Source organism: Eucalyptus grandis, chromosome 8, assembly GCF_016545825.1.
Source record: "Eucalyptus grandis isolate ANBG69807.140 chromosome 8, ASM1654582v1, whole genome shotgun sequence".
NCBI lineage: Eukaryota > Viridiplantae > Streptophyta > Magnoliopsida > Myrtales > Myrtaceae > Eucalyptus > Eucalyptus grandis.
The window spans coordinates 31,205,027-31,227,239 of record NC_052619.1 but is presented as its reverse complement, the minus strand read 5'-3'; the positions used below and the strand labels follow the sequence as shown (position 1 = coordinate 31,227,239).

At 39.5% G+C, this 22,213-nt stretch overlaps 1 protein-coding gene across 1 annotated transcript; it reads right to left on the bottom strand.

Moving 5' to 3' along the window:
- Positions 1 to 11,515: 11,515 nt before the first annotated feature.
- LOC120287150 (TMV resistance protein N-like) lies at positions 11,516 to 21,081 on the bottom strand. Its single transcript, XM_039299854.1, has 8 exons — positions 20,674 to 21,081; positions 19,615 to 19,808; positions 19,014 to 19,505; positions 16,080 to 17,166; positions 15,317 to 15,589; positions 13,725 to 15,164; positions 13,540 to 13,634; positions 11,516 to 11,960 (listed from the first exon to the last, which is right to left on the bottom strand). Exons 1-8 carry the CDS (start codon positions 21,079 to 21,081, stop codon positions 11,516 to 11,518), a joined length of 4,434 nt encoding a protein of 1,477 aa, XP_039155788.1.
- Between the last annotated feature and the right edge of the window lie 1,132 nt (positions 21,082 to 22,213).

The following is a 22,213-nucleotide window of genomic DNA, read 5'->3' as shown; positions in this document are numbered from 1 at the left end:
CGTGGTATTAGCTCAAATTAATAACTCAGAAAAAGTTATGGAAAACTTACCTTCTTCCCGCTTCCAGCCTACTCTAGTTGCAACCTCAACAAGAGTAGCTTCCTAGTGCCTTACCTCATTGGGGCCATACTTCTCATGCTTAGATAGGGCCTTTATGTTCAATTTGGTTTTGAGCTTAACATCATCTAGCTCCACATCGAAGAAAATGGGAAGATCTCCTTCTTCCTATCATCCTTCGAAGTGCAATCTACCATATGCACGACCACACGGAGACCCCATGAACTTGAAGCAAAGCCCTCAGAGAAAATGGGGATATAGATTTGAGTGTTGTCAAGGGCACGCAAAATGTTTTTATAAATCTTATGATCGACTTGAAGCACTTCATCGTCTTTAAAGACGCAGATTCCTTTCTCGACCATGTCATGATAGAGACAACAAAAAAGTTGTCCTGAGTATTCGGTCCCCTAAAACTCAAAAACACCTTGAACTCTATTCCTGATGTGATAGTGGATGGTGCCATCGACTAGCAAACAGACGAGACTAGGTTTTTAGTTAGACTAATTCTTTAAAATAGTTTCCCATTGATGGATCATTGAGAGGATAATGATCCTATTGAGATCAGTGTGTTCTCAAGCTTCGCCATTCAATATTGGATCCATGAGAGAATGATGAGTCACAAATTATTAAGTATTGTGATACTCGAGCTAGAACACATATGCTTATATTCGACAAGTTCATTAAACATGACATGTTTAAAATGATTAGCAACATGGAAGCTTTTTAGCAAGATGAATGACTAATCATTCATACTTTGGTCTTGTGTAAAATTCTTAGACTTGAGGCACAATGCTGACTTGTATGTTGGATAGACATGGTTCACAAGTGCGCATATTGATGCTTTGTCAAACCATCTATGTATTTGATGATTATAGTTTGTTCATAGACGAAGGCACATGCATGCGCAATATGGAATTTATCTTCTTGTTATTTATACAAGATAAAAGATTGTTATCTTATGCGATCTAATTATGATATTGTATTAAAATCCTTGGTTAGGGTTATAACCAAGAATGAGTAGTTCATGTATAAAAATAAAAGTCAATTAGATTTAAGCATATGACCAAATTGGTGGCTTAACAAATAATTTCATGGTCTTTGTTCGATCGGGACATAGTGAGACAGAAGAATTAAATTATATGGTCATCAAAGCTGATAGATTCATTATGTTTTTAAATTGTTCACACTATCTTGGTAGCCATTACATATTTCTAAATGTCATTCATGGTTTGTAAAAATTAGAGATTGATTGAGGCAATTAGCTCTCTTGATTGTATTAATGTGTTAGTACAAGTATTACTGCCAGCTTAGTAATATACTTAGGGATATCACATACCATAACCAATTCAAAATGACATTTGAATGAGAGAGGCAATATTGCAAATGTGTTTACAATTCTAGCTATCAAATTGAATCGAGCTAAAGATTGAAGTTCTTAAACAGTTTCAGAACCAATGGCAAAATTAAATATTTGAATTTTTTTTCAAAATTAATGGACACATAAATGATTTGAAATGGGTTTAGAATCAATAGCCAAATTAGTGATTTGAAACGAGTTCATAATTAATAACCAAATAAAAGATGTGAAATGGGTTCAGAATCAACGGCCAAATTAAAGATCTAAAACAGGTTCGAATCAAATGTCAAATTAATGATCTAAGACGGTTTTGATAATGTTTTGAAAAGAATTCAAAATCAATGATCTAAAATGGTTTCGAATCGCCGACTTCTAAAATGGTTTCATAATCAACGACCAAATTAAAGCTTTGTAACGGTTACAGAATTAATGCCCAAAATAATGTTATACAAGGATAACAAAATTATGCCCGAATTAATGTCTGAATTAATGCTCTGAGCTGGTTTCAGAATCAATATCTAGATTCAGATATATCATGTTTAGACTCAATGGCCGTATTAGTTCTCTGAAACAGTTTCAAAGTTAATGAGCCGAATTGATTTAAATAAATGAGATCTAAGATTGATAAAAAGAGGTGATCGAGGGATGATTATGTGATGAATAGTCACACACAAGAATAATTGCTAGCATAATTGAAGTGGTGAACTCTCTCAAATTTCTCTCTTCCGTTTGACGTGAGATTGGTAGTGTATTTGAACTAGATGTTCGATGTTTGTGGGTTTGGAACTAAAGAATATTAGAGCCACAATACTTCAAGCATGCTACAAGGAGATTAGACGTTTGTAGTATGGATATAAAGATCGTCAGAACCAGACTGCTTTGGGACCAGACTGCTTTGGGGCACAGCACAATGACAATGCGATTAGCCATCCTTTTTTTATTTTTATTTTTACTTGCTTCTCATTAAATGCACGAATAAAGTTTTGGAAATTCGTATATGGATCTTTTACTTCCACTGCGAATAGTTTTTTATCCATTTTCACCTATGCACGTATTTTCGAAGACATCCCAAGAGAAGGTACCCGAGAGAGGACCGAGAGTGGGGGGAACCGATATATAGGGGGGAGAACTCGCGCACTCTCCTCAGAAAACACACCTTGGACGCATAGAAAATCTCCAGGGCGATCTTCCGTTCGATGCCATTGCTCCACCTTCCTCCTCCCCTTGATTGCCACATTCGCTGACAACGATGATTGGCCTCCTTCGGTGTCCGCGTTCATCGTGCTCGACTAGTGGCTCCCTCGATTCACTCCTCTACTTTGTAAGAACCGTACGATGAAATGTCTGACTTGTTCTCGCACGAAGACGCTTTTCACTATCAGAAACAGGGAGAAAAAAAATCCTCTCTCGAAAGCTCTTCATAGTCGGAGAATTTCTTCAGTGACCGAGATCGTTTGAGGTCGTTAATTGTAATCAGCGAAATTGTGCGCGGCATGTTCCTCATTCTGTTCATCAAAATTGCGAAGGTGGAGTTTGAAGGAGGTTCCCGTGCGAAGCTCGTCTGAAGCGTTCATAGCCCGCGGCTCCTCAGTGTTCTTGAGTCACTTGCTTCTCGCTTTGTTTCTTTTGGCTCCTAGGCGATGGGAACCGGAAGTTCTAGATCTCGGCTAAAAGCTTCCGTCGTTAATGGTCATTTCGTTCGTGGACTACGGTGAGGATTTCAGTCACCAAATCGAGCACCTATAGGGGTCTAGACAATATTGATAAAACAGGAACTATTTTTCACCTCTTTCTTACTCAGATTCAGATGGATGAATGATTGAATTAAGTCCGTGTCACTCATGCTTTATTCACTTGAGGATCAAGCTGTAACTGAATGGTTTGTGCTGGCTCTGTTTGAGAAAATGCCTCAAAGGCATGACTGGGAAACGACACATGATATCTTCGAATCTTAGAATTTGCTGATACAGATTACTTGCTTCCAGTAAATTTGTTGAGAATTTGGAGATGTTTGTAGTTGTATTTCCCATTACCGAATCTGAACGCCCATGTTTTTCTTTCATTTCCGGATCTGTTTGTCTCGGTGGTGATACCCGTTGGACACTAATGCGGAATGACATGGAGTGCATGTGGCGCTTGATAATTTCCAGAAATACATGTTCCGAGTAAGTTCCACTCATTGTCACAAGCTTTCCTGTTGATTTGCCGAATGTTCTTGCGAGCGATATTGTGGTCGTGAATGTTGGATGTCTGGAGTTCGAGACGGTGGCCGGCTGTGGTCGTGTTAACACGGAGGCAGCTGGGTCGGTCCGGAAATTGGAGGCCGTTGATGGTGTAGCGTTTTATTCTCGATTTAAGATAGTTTGTGTGATTACTGCCGAGGCTTTTAATGTTGTTAGGTCAATAGGTGAGTTTTGGGAGTCTCGGATTAGGGACCACCGGTGGGAATTCTCGGGTCGTGGAAGATGGTGGAGTTAGCATAGGTTTGTGTGGTTTTGAGTTTTGTGGGTTAGTCCAATCTTTATCTGGTCCAAGTCTTTGGTGCCCTATTTTCAAAATAAAAATGATAAGATAATAATTTTTAAAATTAAAAATTAAAATATTTTACAAAACTATTGACTTAATTAAAAACTTAAAAATTCCGAAAAATAAAAAAAAGGAAAATGTTTAGAAATTAGATTTTGACTAGTTTTTCTAGATTTAATTATAGATTCTCCTAGATATATAATTCACATAGTTTAGGGTTTTGATAAATATCTTGGGATTAGTGTAGTCTTAAAAAATGTGTGAAAATCTTTGATCAAGAAATTGAACAAGCTCTTAGGGCTTTTACAATAGGGTTTTGGATGCTCTTAGAGACAAATTAGGTGTTGTGTGTGCATTTCAATTACATAAATTGTTATTGCTTTTTTTTTTTTTAGCATGGTTAGGATGAATCTTAGGCATTGAATGGACACTTAGGGCTTGCATAGAAACGTTTCTAAGAAACGTTTCGAACACTTCTATACGGAAAGTGTTCCCGAACAAAAAGGAACAAACGCGTTTGGTTGCGTTTGTTTTTTTTTTTTTTTTGTTTCTAACGAAATAAGAACAAAAAAAAAGAAACAACAATTTGTTGTTTCTTGCTCCGAAAACAAAACGAAGGAAACGTTTCTTCTCTCTCTTCTTCTTCTTCTTTTCTTCTTCTTTTTTTTCTTCTTTTTTCTTTCGTCGGTCGCCGACCTCGGTCATGGCCGGCGATCGGCCGTCGAGGCTCGGCCTCGCCCAGATCCGGCGAGGCTGAGCGTCGCCGGCGCGAGGCTCGGCCTCGCCGGATCTGGCGAGGCCGAGCTCGCCCGCCAAGGCGAGGCTCGGCCTCGCCCGCGTCGGCGACGCCGAGCCTCGCCTCGCCATGGTGGCCGGGCGAGCTCGAGCTCGCCCAACCAAGGCGAGGCCGAGCGTCGCCCAACCACGGCGAGGCTCGGCCTCGCCGATGGCGGGAGCCTCGCCATGGCTGGGCGAGGCCCCGGCCTCGTCGGCCGGCCGGGAGGCCGGGGATCGGCCGAAAAAAAAAAATAAAAAGAAAGGAAAAAAAAAAATAAAATAAAAATGTTTAAAAAATTAAAAGAAACAATAAAAGAATAAAATTTACCAAACGTGTTTCTGTTCATTTTTTATTCCCTGACCAAACGTTACCAAACGCGTTCTTTTGTTCAAAAATTATTCCCCCGGAACAAACACTTTTTTTGTTTCTGTTCCTCGAATAAAAAAAGAACAGAAACGTTACCATTCGCACCCTTAGTGGATGAGAACCTTAAGACTCATGATTAGTGAAAAGATTGAATGAACGCCTTAGCTGATAAATAATCGAGTTTAGGTATTGAAAAGACACTAATTAAGTAATTAGTGTAATCAAATCCCCGCCCTAATCAAGGTCGTAGACTTGTTTACGCAATACCTCTAAATCTAGCATTTTCCTCTCTAGATGGAAAAGGTAGATAGTGATGTCAATGGTTCGGTTCAGATTTCTAGAAAAGTCGAACCGAACTAAACCATTATGATGTGTGCTTGCTCCGAGCCAAAGCGCAACACAAACCGGCGACGACCTAAATCGAAAACATGGTTCGGATCAATTTGATTTTTTTTTTTATATATATATTTACTTTTGGCGCTTCTTCCATTCACACTGTCCCCTTGCCATTGGACAAAGGCAACATCTTTCACCTGGATACCTAGTGAATCCGCCGTTTATAAGACCCCGAAACCCACCAGCCTTGTCGGACCTCTCTAGGGGTGTCCAAAAAACCCGACCCGACCCGAACACGACCCGAACATGAAACAAGTATAATACGTGTTTCGGGTCTTGATACTGTTCGAGTAACACAAATAAAACAAGTAAATAAATATGTTTCGGGTCGGGTCAGGGTTGGAACATTGTTCGACCCGAAACACATTAAGTCCTACTTCCAAACAAGCAACAAACACAAACAGGAAACACGTTCTCATCTTTCTTTACCGTCAAACACAAACATTTCCTTCTCGGCTCCGCCTTCTTCTCCGACGACTGTGCCTTCACTCACGACTGCCAGTTCAGCCTCTCCTCCGATCGATGTGCCTCCGCCTCGCCGTCGCCGTCGCCACGCTTCGTCTCAACGCCGGAACCCTAGTCGTCGCCGAATTAATCGATCGTCGCCGAAAACCCCTTAGGTCCGTGCTTCCATCGATTTCTCGATCCACGAGGAGCTTTGGCGTCCTTCTTTGGCAACTTCCGGGTGGAGAACTTAGAGGGCGCTTTGCCCGCCAAGCACTCTTCGAACTCAGCGGGTATGGTTTATTCCTTTTTTTTTGGGTTCTTTCACGAGGGGAAAAGGATGGCAAAAGAGGATCCTTTTGATTTCGTTCAGGATTGCGATGGGCGTCAGTGATGGAATTTGGGAATTTTGGAGTCTGGAGTGGTGAAAAATCTTTCTGGGTCAGCTCGGCCGCTGTCCTCTGCTCGTTTCTCAGTTGTAGACACGGTTTGAAATTCAACAAGCATCACCTCAGTTTGGATGTCTCAGCATACACACTTCTAATTCGTGGGTTATGCAGAGCGGACAAAGCTGATTGGGCTTACCTTCTGTTTGACGAGATGGTTGGTCAAGAAATAACTCCAAGGTATCAGACATGTCGTTTGATGCTGGATGAAGTGAGACAGAAGAACATGTATGATGCTGCTGAGAGGATTGAGGATTTCATGTAGAAATTATGAGCACAAGGTAAAATCTATATAAGCTGACATCTAGTTTGATATGGCCTGGATGTTACAATGAACAAGTAGTTGCAGCCCTCAATATTTGTGATCCTGCTTGTTTGAATAATTGCCATTACTTTGAAGGTTCAAAATGGATAATGTTGTGAATCATGAATTAGAGTCCAGCACATTATCGAAAGCAAGGGTCCAGCTTGGTGAGATGACAAGTGCTTTTTAGTGCGTTAGATGGTTGGACGGACTTTGGTTTGGACTAAAGCAATCTGAAATCAACGAATGCACTCAAGGAAGGTTTCTGAAATATGCACTGCAAATTCAGAATATGGGAAGTGTGAATATCCTTGTTACACATCTTCAAGGTGTTGGAATGGTTCGTCTGTGAAACTCCATGGTCTCTTTTATTACGATTTAAAGGCGTTATGTCTACTTACTGGAAGCTTGAGTCCTCTATAAATACTAAGTATATTATAGTTTCTATCGCAAGAGTCCAACTATATCTATATAAAACCTTGGTCGATATGTTAATCAGACAGAGCTCTCCTTTTGTGTTCATAGAGTGGTTGTTTCTGTCACTGATGTGAATCTAACTTAAAGAGCATCTTTGGAGCTTCATTTGTATCCTTTCTTCCTTATAAGATTGTAGAAAGAGGCCAACAAGGTCATCTTTGTGAATTTCAAATTTGTTGCAGCCTAGAAGCAAAGAGAGTTTTGAGTTAAATGACCGACAATTGCCTTAATCAGCTGTAGCCACAAGCGTGCTGATACAAAGTCCTACGTTTCTGAAATTTTCTCAGTTGTAGACACGGTTTCATCAGCATCAGAAAAAAAAAAAAAAAAAAAAAAAAAAAAAAAAACGGAAACCAGACCCGACCCGAATTTCCGATGCGAGTCTAATGTGTTTCAGGTCGGGTCGGGTCGGGTCACAGTATGTGACCCGACCCATTTACACCCCTAGACCTCTCCAGTTCGTCTTTCTGTCACTCATAGGCCCCGGATAACCACAGTTCCAAAATCAAAAGCCCACGGCAACGCGAATCTCGAGCTGATAGAGAAGGAAGACAACGCGCTATGTGCTGGAGATGGAGAAATCGAGGGCTGGATTGGATGGATCATCCCCGTTTGAAGAAAGAGGGGGAATGAAAAGGCATTGACATTTGTGTTTTGTCACTTTTTGGAGGTGAAAATGTTGTGAGGAAAGAGGAAGAGAGAGAATAAAGCAGAAAAGGGAGAGAGAGAAAGCGAGGGAGATGAGAGCAGAATAGTGATAGTGCGAAGATAGAGGAAGAGAGAGAATAAAGCGGAAAATTGGAAGATTGAGAGAAAAGTGAGTGAGAGGAGAACAATAGTGAATAAGTGAAAGTGAGGGAAGGAAAAAAGAGAAACTGAAATTCAATCCATTTTGATCCGATCTGGGCTGAACTATCAAATAACCAAATTCCTTTATTTATTATCCGAACTGAAAATGCACAAATTTTCGATTCGATTCGGTTTCAGTTTGATTCAATTTTCGATTTGGTTGACACTCATAAAGATAGGTTGTGACATCACAAGGACCGATAGGAGCCTTAAACTTGTGCTCAAGAATTGGTTGACCTGTCTCAAGCTCAAACTCTCAAAATTGGCTTCAAATTATGCGTTATGATCCTTGAATCAAATGTTTGAGAATCAATTTATTCTAAAAAATGACTGGAAATTAATGAATTTTGAAATTTATTGATTGAGGGTCACTTTAGGGTGCACATGACAAAATTTTGGAACAAAAATTGATTTCTGGCCAGAAATTGATTTCTCAATTTATATTCCTCGAACAAGTTTCCGAGCAAAGAAATCCATTTGATAACGACTCAAAATTTCTATTTCGGAACAAAATCCGTTTAATAACAAAATAAGGGTGCGCATGACAAAATTTCTAAAACATAAATTGATTTCGGTCAAAAATTGATTTCTCAATTTCCGAAATAGAAATTGAGAAGTTAAAAATTTTATGGGGTGCATGACAAACTGCAATTTCTATTCCAAAAACAATTTTTCTATTCCGGACTTATTTCGGAATAGAAATCCATTTAATAAACCTACTCCATTTTTCTATTTTTGAAATAGATTCTTATTCCGTAAAATAGGTTTGGAATAGAAATCATAAATAGAAATTTTCTACTTCTCTATTTCTTGAATAGAAATGAGAAATAAAAATTATTCTCATCGTTCGTCAACCGGTTCTTCATCCGTCACCGTCGACCACCGTCCGTCGGTTGCCCCCGTTGTCGCCATTGGCCGCCGACCGCCTCCAGCTTGCGAGTCCACTATCGTCCGAAAAGAAAAAAAATTGTGTCATTATCAAACGAATTTTTATTTTTAGAGTAGAAATTTTGTGTCGTTATCAAACCATTATTTTTCTTAGAAACTCTTCTAAAGATAGAATGGTTATCATTCACCCTCTTAGCTTCGATTTCTTATTCAAATCTATTTCGGAATAGAAATCTGTTCCAAAAATAAAATAAAAAAATCAAATTACGTTACCAAACGGATTTGTTCTAAACTGTTCCACGGAACAGAAATAGAAAATAGAGAAGCAAAAATTTTATCATACGCGCTCGAAAATTTCTATTTCTAGGAATAGAAATTGATTAGATAACAACATAGGAAATCCTCAAATACAAAATAATAGTCCAAATAATACTAATACATTACAACAAGGCGTTTCAACAGTGCATATCTATTTCTAAAACTAAAAAGAATTAACTTCTTTAACATTGGCATCATGCGCAAGGAAGGCTGTATAGCATAAAACATTTTACAAAAAGATTTTTTTTTTCTAGACTTTTCAAAAATAAAAGAACCTAATAAGTCGGCTTGCATGAGAAATTAGTGGAAAATTGAGATGGAAGGCAAGACAAATCTTGCTTGCTCTTTGCTTCAAAGACAAGTCAATCGAATCATATGAACTTTATAGAAAACTAATAAATATTCCAAATGCGATTGCTTTGGCATGAAGCTGAGACAATGTCATTTTGAAAGGTTACTTCCCCACGGACTCCGGACGGTTTGGTCATACGAGACCATATCGTCACTTCGGGAGTTTAGCGAGTTCCAATCAAAACAAGGCATAGCCGCGCCGAGGGGAGCTTCAAGTGGTATAACAAAATAAATTTGCGAGTCTAGTCTTCTGAAAAACCATCTCTACAATGACAAACAAGCATGAGAGACCTCTTGCATTTTCGTCTACTATTGGAAAAGCTCCCCTTGATGACATATTTAAGATGTATGCAGAAAATGCGAGAATCTCACTCGTTTTCCGGGGCGTACAAGAAGCAACTCTCGATCCAATAAATAATAAACGTATAAATCTACTACCAAAATGGCCCCATTCAACTATAAGACTAAGGTACGTACAATTCAGATTTCATCTCTGATGCGTCTCATCAGTATGTCGAGATCCCTTTCTTTCTGGCAAAGTCCTCGAATGTAAACATACCTTGGGATCTCACTCGTAATCATCTTCATCATGACAAAAATCGGCTTCGTCCTTGCAATCAGCTTTGTTGATAATCTCAAGCCCCACATTCAGGTATCTGGAGTACTCGTTGATACCCTGATACAAACTCTGATAACCCTTGAATGCAAGGATCTATTCGGGCACATCATCGGTGACACTATCAATGCCTTGCCGTGCATAAATGACCCTGTCCAGGGTCTGATCAGGCACCGTGATTCCAGCGGTCTCCATGTCTGCAACAATGGCTACTACAGCATCTAATTCTCCAAGGTCAAGACACAATGAGATGATTTCGTCATATAGAGGACTGCAAAAGAAGAGGGAAACCATTTTTTGTAAGGTGGATATTACAGCCTCTTTTGCTCCTTCAAGTATCTAAGCATCCATTATGGTTCCCCATACTTGACAGGATTTCGTCATGCTAGTCCGACAGAAAGAAAAGCACATTTCGAATTATTTCCTACTAAAGAAGCACGGAACGTGTTAGTATTTAACATGTTCACGTATTTTCCTCTGTCCATTCCTTTTCATCTAACAAAAATACAAACATGCATGTATCGAGGCACTTTCTGCTCCCCTCAATAACATAGAGATGGTAAATGTGTAAAGAAAAATCACCTACTTTTTTCAGGTTAGTTAATCTTGACCCTAAAATCAGACAAATTTGAAGAGAGTATCCCACATGTCAAGTAGCCAAAATTTCAAATAAGGCCATGAAACCCACACATGATTGATTTAAGAATCCATTTCAATAAACTTTCAAGAGATTTATGATGTTGAATGCGTTGGTACTCCATGAATATAATATACCTTGCTCTACATCAAAAGAAGCAATGGGACCACATTCAAATGATACACGAATAAGCTTTCACGTTAGACTTACAAAAAGCTGATCATATTGAAATGGAGACCCTTTCTCAAAAGATGAAGAGAAGGGGCAGAGTATGCAGCAGCATAACATATAAAGCTTTCAGATCATGGCAGGCCAAGAACCAATACAGATGAAAATGAAACTTCTAGATCATGATACGACAAGGTAATGAAAATCCAATACCTCCCAAGCACATAACCAAGACTATGTGTGGTTTGCAAGATCTTCAAGAAATCAAAGGCTAACCCCCCCATGATTTAATAAGAACATGAAACATGTTTGGTTAGGGCAAAACAACTAACATTTGGCGTTCCGCCCAAACAGGACACGCAATCATATGATTATTCATTCAACAACCTTCTTACTACCATAACCCACTATCCGATTGAGGATTCTAAAATGACGAACCATCGGGATATTCGATTCCAAATTCGAAAATTACTTGGAGCATCGAGATCCGATTGTGGCACCTGTCGATTAACCTCCAGCGAGTCCACGATCCCCTCGTCAAGAATCTTCGAATTGAGCTCGGACCCAGACAATGGCTCGATAGTCCTCCTCGCGGAACTTGCGGAGGACTCGATCGAAAGGCCCCCAGTCGATGAGTCGGTGGCGGAGGTTCAACCTTGACGAGGTCGATGCCGCTAGATCAAACAAAAGTGGCCGACCCGATCCTCCTCGACGAAGCTCTGCTGCTATTTCAGCAGGAGAGGCGCAGTCGACGGCGAATTGCTCAGAGAACAACGCGCGGGTTCGGAGATTCACAGAAAGGGCCGCGGGTTCCGATCTCGGAGACGAACCCGATATGGGTTCGACACGATCGGATCCGGTGGAGTCGTCGACTGTAGGGAGGACGAAGTCAGAGTCGACGGCGAGGTGAGCAACGATGTCACCGGCGAGAGAACGGAGTTGGAGTCGATGGCGAGGACGGACGGAGTTGGAGTCGATAGCGCTAGGGTTTTTGGTTGAAGCGTTAAGGAGAAGGAACGCCCAAATAGAAAGGCCCGTATGGTGAATGAAGAAGGATGCCCAAATCGGAGAAAAGAAGAAATAATTTCTATTTCTATTTCAAAAACTTAAAAGCTAAAAATTTTTAGTTTCTGATTTTTTCTTCCAATCAATTTTTAGAATAGAAATTTATTTTAAAAATAAAAAATTAAATTGTGTTACAAATGGATTTTTGTTCCAAATTTATTATGGAGAATAAAGAAATAGAAAATCGAGAAATATAAATTTTATCATGCATAATGTAATGACTTACTAAACACTAAGTAAGAACACAGAACACAGCAAAAGGAAGACACAGAACATAGCAAAAGGAAGCCACGATGTGGCTGACTTCAACATACTTTAGGAAATCCATTTATTCGGTCAACAAAGTCCTTGGACTTTCCTCTTTTTTCTTTGGCCAATCCAATTCTTAGAAGGAAAGTTGCTGTATTTAGCTTTGCTTGATTTCGGCCGTCTCCAAGTAATCCCTTTCGAACTTTCCTTTATTAGATCAGGCTTCCTTACAATTCATCCCGGGTTGGATTTTGTTCATGGATTCAAACTTGAGAAATTTCTAACACAAACAATGTAAAAATCTGCTATTAAAGTCCAATGAATTTCCAGGCTTGCTAACCCTAGAGAACTTCGGCCTCCGCTTGGCCCCGTCTATCATTTGCCTATTGTTCCGTTACACAAATAAAAGTGATAGTATCACCCAGAAGCAACTCTACAGGGCATCAGAAAGTTAGGAGATGCGGACATGAACACCATGGAGATGAACATAGAGCAACAATACAAACATCCGTCCATCGAGTTATTGTGAAATTTTGTAGGACCATTGCTAATTGCTCTAAAAGTTTAAAATTTTAGATGAAAGCATAATTTTTTATTTAAATATTCTAACACTTTTTCTTATGCATAGGCTAGACTTTGGCCTAAGCTTAAAGCATGTAAATATGTAATTAGAAGACAAATAGGAGTTTGGGATATTTGAACTCAGAACTTCCTGCTCGAAACATTTTAATAGTTATTACACGAATTGTTGTTCAAGTTTGTCGTGTTAAAGGAAAAGAAAAACCTCTGTGCTTTTTCTACATTGAAAAACGCCAAAGAAAGCTGTGATATCTTCTGAGTTCTAGTTCTGAACGACTTGCTTATACTCAGGAACCAATTTTTGAGTAGAAAGATGAGGGAAACTTATGGAGAGGATATCTATTTGCTTGCAAAAAATCCACGTCTTCAGCCTGTGTGCTCACTTCTCGACAAATTAAATGCCCTTCTGAGTACTTGCTGCCAACTCCTTGCCTTTTTCTCCAAGCCAACTCTGCAGGTTAGCAAGCAAAGTCGAAATGAAAACTTCTGTTATCCTCTAATGTAATCGAAACGCACCTGAGAAATTTGAGAAGGCTATACTTCCAAACCTTTTGTGCTCGTCCAGCCGGTCACAGGAAGTACTTAACCTGAGTGGCCCCATTACAACCGAATTGCACTTTGGATGCAAAGAAAATCTGGAAGGAGTGCAAAGCCACTCACCTTAGTACTGCACTAGCTTGAACCCGACATGATGTGCTCTAATTGGAAGTCCCAACGCTTTCGGGATGATGCATTCTGCTTCAGGTTGATATGTCCTACCATGCTGTATAATGCAATCGCCACCCCGGCATGTAGACTGAATGCAGAAATCTCTTTTATATGGTGTATTCTACAACTCCGGGCGGTGTCTAACCTGTCTCCCACTTGATGTTGCGACCACATCGGGTAGCCTTTTGAGGCACATGCAATGTTCGATCTCCACCTTCTTCAAAAAGTTCAGTTCTTCCAGACCTTCGACGGCTCTTATCTTTTCACAACCATCTAGTTTGAGATGCTGTAGATTTTTCAACTTCGACAGATAAGGCAATTGTCTGATCACATTACACATGGTGATGTATAGAAACTTCAACGATTCCAGTTCCCCCAAACCTGGAATCTCCGCCAATTTGGGTAAGTCGCTCAGCTGTAACTTTTGTAGCCTCTTCAAGCACGACAGATCGGGTGTGCTCTCTAGGAATTCGCACAACGATATTTCTAATTCCCTTAACCTCTCCAAGTATTTTAGGATGGGCAGGTGTGGCATTGGACATCCACTGATAGATAGAATCGACAACCTTTTGAAGTTGGAAAACTCTGGCAATTGCGGGATCCAGCCAAGTTTCAAGGTTGATAAGCTATGTGGAAGCTGATGGATGGACTGTGCATCCTTCCAAGGCGAGATTACTTCATTTGCACTCCAAAATGCAATAATTGGATGTCTTCTGCACACTTCGAGATGATTTAAGTGAAGTAGGCTCGAGAGGTTGGGAAGAACAGGGAGTTCAGCAGCTTCAACCACTAGGCATTTCAAACTTGAGGGTAGCTCTGGCAACGGGCAAAGCCGGTGGCTTGTAATTATAATTGTTTGGAGACTAGAGAAATTACTGATCTTTTCCGGTACTGTGGAGATTGGGGTTCCATCAAAGGCAAAGATCCTCAAACGAGTCAAACTCCACATTCTCCATGGGATTTCATCCATCAGATGTGGACAAAACGAGGCATCAAGCACTTCGAGTGTCTCTACTTGTCCAAGAGCACAAGGTATTGTGTGTATTTTTGTGTGTGCCAGCCTAATGACTTTTAATCTCTTCATATTTCCAATGGAATCAGGGAGAATGGAGACTCCCGAGGATTCTAAATCCAACTCAACTAAGGATTGTAGCTCTCCAATAGAGTCCGGAAGCTTATGTAGACTCTGGCATTTACGCAAATGCAAATGTGTGAGATCCATTAACATTCCAATAGAGTGAGGAAGTTGGCGGATACTAGAATGACCTTGAATTTCAAACTTCATCAAAGAATGTAAATTGCTTAGTGTCTCTGGAAGCTTGAATGGTTTGCTGGTCCAAGGCACAATAATCTCCAACAAGCATTTCAGCAAACCAATTTCTTCAGGCAACCCTTGGAGGGAAATGCATCCCTCAATGTTCAAAGTATTTAGCAATTGTAGCTTACCAATTGAGCTATCAATTGTTGACAATTTCACACACCAAGTGAGAATTAATTTTTCCAACTTGCCAAACTCGGAAAAATCAGGTGTCTTGGTTAATTTTCTGCAATGCGCCAAATCTAGAACTTTCAACTTTTTTGCCATCTGTAGTGAAAAAAAGGCTAATTATGTGTTGATGAAAAGTATGAGATACAATAGCACCCAACTAGCTAGTGAACTTTACCAAAAAAAAAAAAACTAGCTAGTGAAGGTCAATTGATAGAGTTTGAGGTGAACATGAGTGAGGTATGTCATACCTTGATTTGCCTCCATCCACCCCAGTCATCGTTAATGTTGCTTTGCGAAAGGTCGAGCACAACCAAATTCACCAGGTGAAGATTTCTCGCTCTAAGATTTAGCAGGCAATGACGCCAAGAAAGCCATTTCAAATCAGGAAGAAGATTTTTGAAGTTGCCTAGGAAATTCATTCTTTCTCCTCCAAGGAACTTCAACTTTGGAAAATAGGCTAATTCTTTAGGTTTTAAGTCATGACTAATACCTAGACTGAGTGCTCGCACATTTCGTTTTTCCTGCCAGTAGTAGTAGAGAATAAAGATGAGTGTGCAACATAGAAAACATAAATTGGTACAAAAAAAAAAAAACATAAAGCTAAGGAAGTAATCATCAAGATCAGTAGTTCTTCTACGAATCAAAATAATGAAATCAAACACATGTTGTAACAAAACAATTAATTTGAAAAATAGACAAATCAAGCAAGTTTACAATGTTCATTAGGTGTTGATTTTCCTGTCTTTTCACAGATTGAACACCTTTTCAAGGAAATAAAGAATCCATTTTCATTCTCACCGAAACAAGAAACAAAGAATTTCAACCAACCAAATGGTTTCTTAGCTTTCTTCTCGTTTCAAATGGGTAAGGCATGAAAACATATCCTTTTGTTGTTTGTAGAGTGGCTTCCTATTTATCAATATATTAGAAAACAAAGAAGGCCATCAACGATAAACTCAATTTTAAAGCACATGACGAAATATTTAATCTACTCCTTTTAATAACTTTCACCTCGTTGCTCCTCAGTATGTCCAAATTACTCTCATCAATCCCCACCCAACAACGCTTTCCAGCATCTTCAAAACTCTCTTTCTTGACAATGTACCTTCCTAAATCCCAAAGTTCATCATGCATCCAGAACTTATTTTCCTTATCAATCTTAATCAATGACATGAGGAGCAGAACATCAACCGCACTGCAATCGTCCCACATGTAACATGCTTTCATCTTATCCTCCCCAATGCAAAAACATGCTATGTCTAGGAATATAGCTTTTTCTATGGAGTCCAATTTTTCGATACTTATCATCAGTGCTTTTCGAACATCCCTATGTGGGGCTTGCTTTAAGGATTTTAATGTCTTGTCCCACTCCGATTTGATCTTGCCGGCAAAGTGAGAACCCACAACTTCTAGAGTCAAAGGTAGCCTTCCTATGCTTAAAACGACTTCTTTTGAGAGTTTGTACCAATCTTTTGGGGGAGTATCACTTCTAAAAGCATGTTTGCTGAAAAGCTGAATTGCTGGATTCAAAGGCATCTCCTTTACTGGGTAATCCTTGTAATTGTTACATCGTGTTTGGTTTTTCTCATGTAGTATTGTGCTTATGTCCCTGACTGTGACAATTATCCTACTTCCAGAACCAAACCAATTGTAGCTTCCTGCCAATTTCTCAAGTTGCATCTTATCGTCCACATTATCAAGAACAACCAGAACTTTCATGTTGCTAAGCCCTTTGCTTATGTGGTCGATCCCATCATTGGTGTCGTACATTCCGTAAGTAGAGGTTGAGCCCAGTGTTTCGGATAATAGTTTCTTTTGCATGTCCAGAAGACTGTGATGTTGGACGTCTTCAAGGAAACTACTACAATTGAATTTAGACCGGAATCGGTTGAAGATAACACTAGCAAGAGTAGATTTACCAATACCACCCGTGCCATGGATTACAATAAAATGCACATGATCATCAGAGTCAACATCCAACAATTCCTCTATTTGTTCTAGATCATCCGTTTCAACTAGATGGTCAGGAAGATATCTGTTCTTCCTCGTCAGCTTAAGTTGAACCTCTCGAACAATCGATTTTACAAGTTCCCCATACCTGTTAGACAACGATGGTGGACGATTTAAAATGGAGAAAATGATGACAACGTACCATTCGTGACTTTCAAGGTGTGCAATTTGAATAACATAAGCTAAATGTATTAAGACCGGTTTACAAGGGGTAGAAGTTTTTCAAATAGCAAATTGGAATCCATTAAAACATAATAATCTCAAGTTCCATTGAAAATCGTTGAAATTATAAAGGGCTAAAATTAGCTGTCGTGGCTGCTAGCTGGACTCCCACTGGTTGAATTTAAGTACTGACACTGCCGCCCGGATTCCCATTGATTGAGCTTAAACACTAACACTCACTTTAGATGCAGTGGTTAAGAGGAAATGAAAAGGATTCGGATGATGACCAAAAGAAAGCAATGTTTAGATTTTAAGGTTGTTTGTATACTTCCGAAAGCAAAAAAAAAAAAAAAAAAAAGAAGGAAACGAAGGAAATTAAGTCATTTCATATTTGGTTGAAGAAGAGAACAGAGTGGAAACGAATCTAGTTATATCTTCGACTATTTCATTCTTTTAGTTATTCTTAGATTAAATAAATGAATATTAACTATACTAACAAGGCCTTTGGCTTGTTACTGATTCAATATCAAAAACAGTTAACTCATGTTATAAAAAACTTATTAAAAATATATAAGCAGCATAAAAAGTTCTCTTTATGCCCGTCTCCAGGACCACCCTCTCTCTCGATGAGATATGAGATACACCATCAAGATACTGACAATTTGGCCATTACATCGAGATCTCAGCGAGATATATCAATGAAAATGCCCGGATCTAATGAAGCTGCCTCCAGATCTTGAGGAGACGTTAAAAAACGGCAATGAGCCAAGCTTGGGTGCTGCTCCATTGCTACCGTAGAAAAAGAGATTTTTCTTTTTCAGTGGATAACAGTTCTTATGTTACGTGCACAACACTATTACGCTCTTTGGTTTAAAACTATAAATCTTTCATACTGATTTGGTTTCTCGAGTAACACATGCAATAAATGAGGAGTATTATCAGATTTTCCAAAAATACTCCTAAAATCAGAAATGTAAAATAATTTAATAGCCGTTACTGAAACTAAACTTGTTGTTAAAGTCTTAAATGTTTTTCTCTTCTTCTTCTTTTTTTGCAAGAAGCACCGTTTCGTTTCAGTCACAAAATTTATAATTTTACCCATGCAATTTTGAACCTTTACGCAAAATTCTAATATAGTCATTTCGGCCAATTGCCATGGGAAATTATTGACATGATGTCCAGTCATCACCAACCATCCTACATAACATACTAACTTGGACAATTTGTGGATAGCCATGCAATTTCCATAAGCAATTGGTCGGAAGGACTAAATTGAAATTTTGCATTAAGATTTTTTGAACTACTTTGATAAAATAAAATAAAAAAACTGCATTGACATCTGTACAATAAATTTATGATTGAATTAATAATTGATAAAATCTATAATTCTTTCATATGCTTGTAGTACAGATCAGTATGTTTGATCTACAATAAATAAGCATTAATATTTGTCTGTTTGTTGTTTCCACCTTTCTTTTTCAAAATTTTTTAAAATCATCTATTTTTCTATTTAAATTTGTTTAAAGGTTTTTAATAACCAAACTGGCTGCTAACTTAGCTTGTAACAAATTGGCGGTGACATCAACATCCGCATTTAACATTTTTCAACTTGCTCATCAATTATAGAGAAATTAAGAACTCGATGACTAGATTGAATATGAGGGAAAAGTAGGAGATCGGTTGATGTATTTAAATGTATAACATGCTTGAAATAATGTCTCCTTGATAGATTATATTAAAATTAATAACTCGAAAAAGTTGTGGAAATCTTACCCGTGTCCTTTCAGCTTCCAACCTACTCTAGTTGGAACCTCCACGAGAGCATCTCCCCAGTGCTTCACTTCATCGGGTGGATACTTTTCCTGAAGCTTAGACAGGGCATCCGTGTACCTTTTAGTTTTGAGCTTGACATCGTCTGGCTCCACATTGAAAAAAACGGGGAGTATCTCTTTCTTTCCATTTGATTTTGAAGTGCAATCTACCATTCTTGCGATCTCACGGAGACACCACGCACTAGAAGCAAAGTCCTCTGAGAAGATGGGGATATAAATTTGAGAGTCGTTGAGGGCTTGCAAAAGCTCCTCAATCTTTTGACCGATTGGGAGCTCTTCATCATCTTTAAAGACACGGATGCCTTTCTCGATCATGTCATGATAGAGGCAACTGGTAAAGTTGTCTCGAGTATCTGATCCCCTAAAACTCAGAAACACCTCGAACTTCATTGTTGATGTGTCAATGGGCAGTGCCATCGCAGGAAAATCGATACTGAAACAGATCACGCTGAATGAAAATTGTAAATGAGCTAGCTTGAGGCTAGAGTTGATGCGGTGGTTTTATTCCTTGTCCGGTTGTATGAGAGTGACTGAAAGCAAACTTTTGCTTGTGCGTCCAGCTGGAGATGTTGGTATCAGCTATGAAGCATGGCCACGTTGCTCGTGCTTCCATGTCGTGTCCGATCATGTCGAACACGCGGTCAACTCGTGTCGGATTTTCTGACACGTGATCAACTTTTCTCGACACGTTTCGACACGTGTGGAGGCGAGGGAGGGCAAGGGAGCACAGATGAGGCTGCGAGCGATGGCGAAAGACAGCCGAGAAAGAGCCAAACAGAGAGAAAGAAAAGAGAGAAAGCAAACTCTTGTTGGCGAGACGAAGCCACGCAATGAACCACTGAGATGGCCAGAGAGAGCATAAGGCGAGGTGTGGGCCGCCACTCAAGTTGTGATGGATCGGCGAAGAGGAGGAGGAGGAGGAGGAGGAGGAGGAGGATGGAGAGGAAGAGGAGAGGAAGGGGGGGGTCGTGCGGAGAGGAAGGTGGTCGTGCAGCGAGGAGGAGGAGGAGAAGGATTGAGAGGAAGAGGAGAGGAAGGGGTCGTGTGAAGGAGGAGGAAAAGGAGGGTGGCTAGGGTTTTGATAAAGAAACTAAAAAGTAATTAAAGGGGGACTGATGGCGTGACTTTTAAGTTTGGGGGAGGGGAAGTGACAGCCATGTCTGTCGGGTAGTGGGAGAGGAAAAAAAGTGAAATAAATTTTGGGTGGAGGGAAATGGACGAGGTAAAGAATGGGGTGAACCTCGGTGGGGACTTCTTTTTTTTTAATCGGAAAATTAAATAAATAAGATTAAAAAATAATTTCGAAAAATAAAAATACTAAATTTTGAATAATGATAAATTTTGGTCATTGTAGAAAATCATGGATTTATTTAAATAAGTTGATTCTAATTTCTTATTAGTCATTAGTTTCATCAATAACTTTTGTTAAAGTTAAAAACATGTTTCGCATTAACTATGAATATATCTTTTAAATTTCTAATGAATTGATTTATTAATATTATTAGTGTAAATTCATTGTAGGCTCTTTTTTAATTAATTAATGGCCACTTTTGATAAGGTATATCATCAATGGTGAAGAATTGTTTTGATGCTGTGGATACCTGATGAGTGGGCTTGCTTGTCTGGCCTATTTCTGGGTCAGAATAATCTGATTCCATATCATCGTCTAGAGAGTCAGCCATGAATATTGATGAGGTAATTGGTGCAATAGGGAAGGTATCAACTGAAGAGGAGGAAGAGGATACTGAAGATTCTGTTTCAGTATCCTGAGGATCCTGAGGAGCTTGTTCTATTGAAAGAAAAGTCTGTTTTTTCAAAGGATCAGGTTGTTGGATAACAGAGTCGGGTTTCTGAGTGCTTAAATCCTTTAGAAAAGATTCTAGTGGATTTGAGAGCATCATCTGTTCTGGCCTATCTCTTATAATGATGGAACTTGATCCTGTAGGTGATGTCTTTTCCTTCCCCTTTTCTTTCTGCATGGTTTTGAGGCGATTTCGCAAATCTGCCATGTCTGGTTCTCTTCTGTAAGGTTCTGTTGGGATAGTGGCGAAGATGGATGTTTGTGGTGGTGGAGGTGGATATCCAGTTTTAACAGGAGATGCTAGAGGATCAAATGGTCTGAACCTTCCTTCTTCAAGAAGCTGGATTTGGTTTTTGAGCTTTTCTATTTCTGGCTTTGGATTTTCTAGATAATGGTACCCAAGATGTTGTCCTGATTCCAAAGCATGAAGCCTCTTTTGGAATTCAGAGAGTATCTTCTTGGTACTTTCATCATATCTTCGGAGATCTTGTTGCACATTTCCAATTTTGGAGTCAATTGCTTTGAAGGCATTATTTTGTGCAAGCAGAGTTTCTGATTGCCAATTGAGGACAGCTTCAGCAGCAGGGGTTTTTTTCTGTCTTCCATGTTCGTCCACATCAGTGGGAGTAGAGATTTTAGGAACATGTCGATATCTTCCTTGAGAATCAATAAACTCTTCTGTAGCCGGGAAAGAGAGTTTAGAACCTTCTTTGACTAGAGGTGGAAAGTCAGCATCCTGGAACATGGCAATAGAAGAAGTAGGTGGTGCTTCTTCTGGAACTTCGAGGGGATAAGAATGCTTCTTAGCCCACTTAAGGATTGGCTTATAGAATGGAGAGAGGGTTTGTTTTTTCTGGGATGGAGGTGGTGGTGGTGTTTTTGGTAAGTCTTGTAAGGCTTGGGATGTAGTACTGAACTCTGGTGATGGCTGTGGTGCATAAGAAACCATGAATTGGTATTTGTGGCTTTCACCAAGAGTGTCGATGGATGTATCTCCATCTAAGTACTTTTGGAACATCTTATCCTTTGGTTTTTTCTTTCGAGGTGGAGCCCTTTCAAACGGGTTTACCTCGTCCGGCGAATTTATACAGGAGGAACATTGGCAAAAAGGATCCCAAAAACAGTGACCATAATTGTCTTTATAGTAATGAACAGGATGTCCATTACCATCAAAGTGTCGAACATGCTTTTTCCCATCTGGCTCGGAAATGGATGGAGGAACACATGGTTCAATCATGAACAGGGTTTGGAAAATAGAAGGACTTTCTTCCTTTTCTTTGCTAAATTTGATGGAAACAGTTCCATCTTTTTTCCTTACGAACTCAGAGTTCGTAGATTGG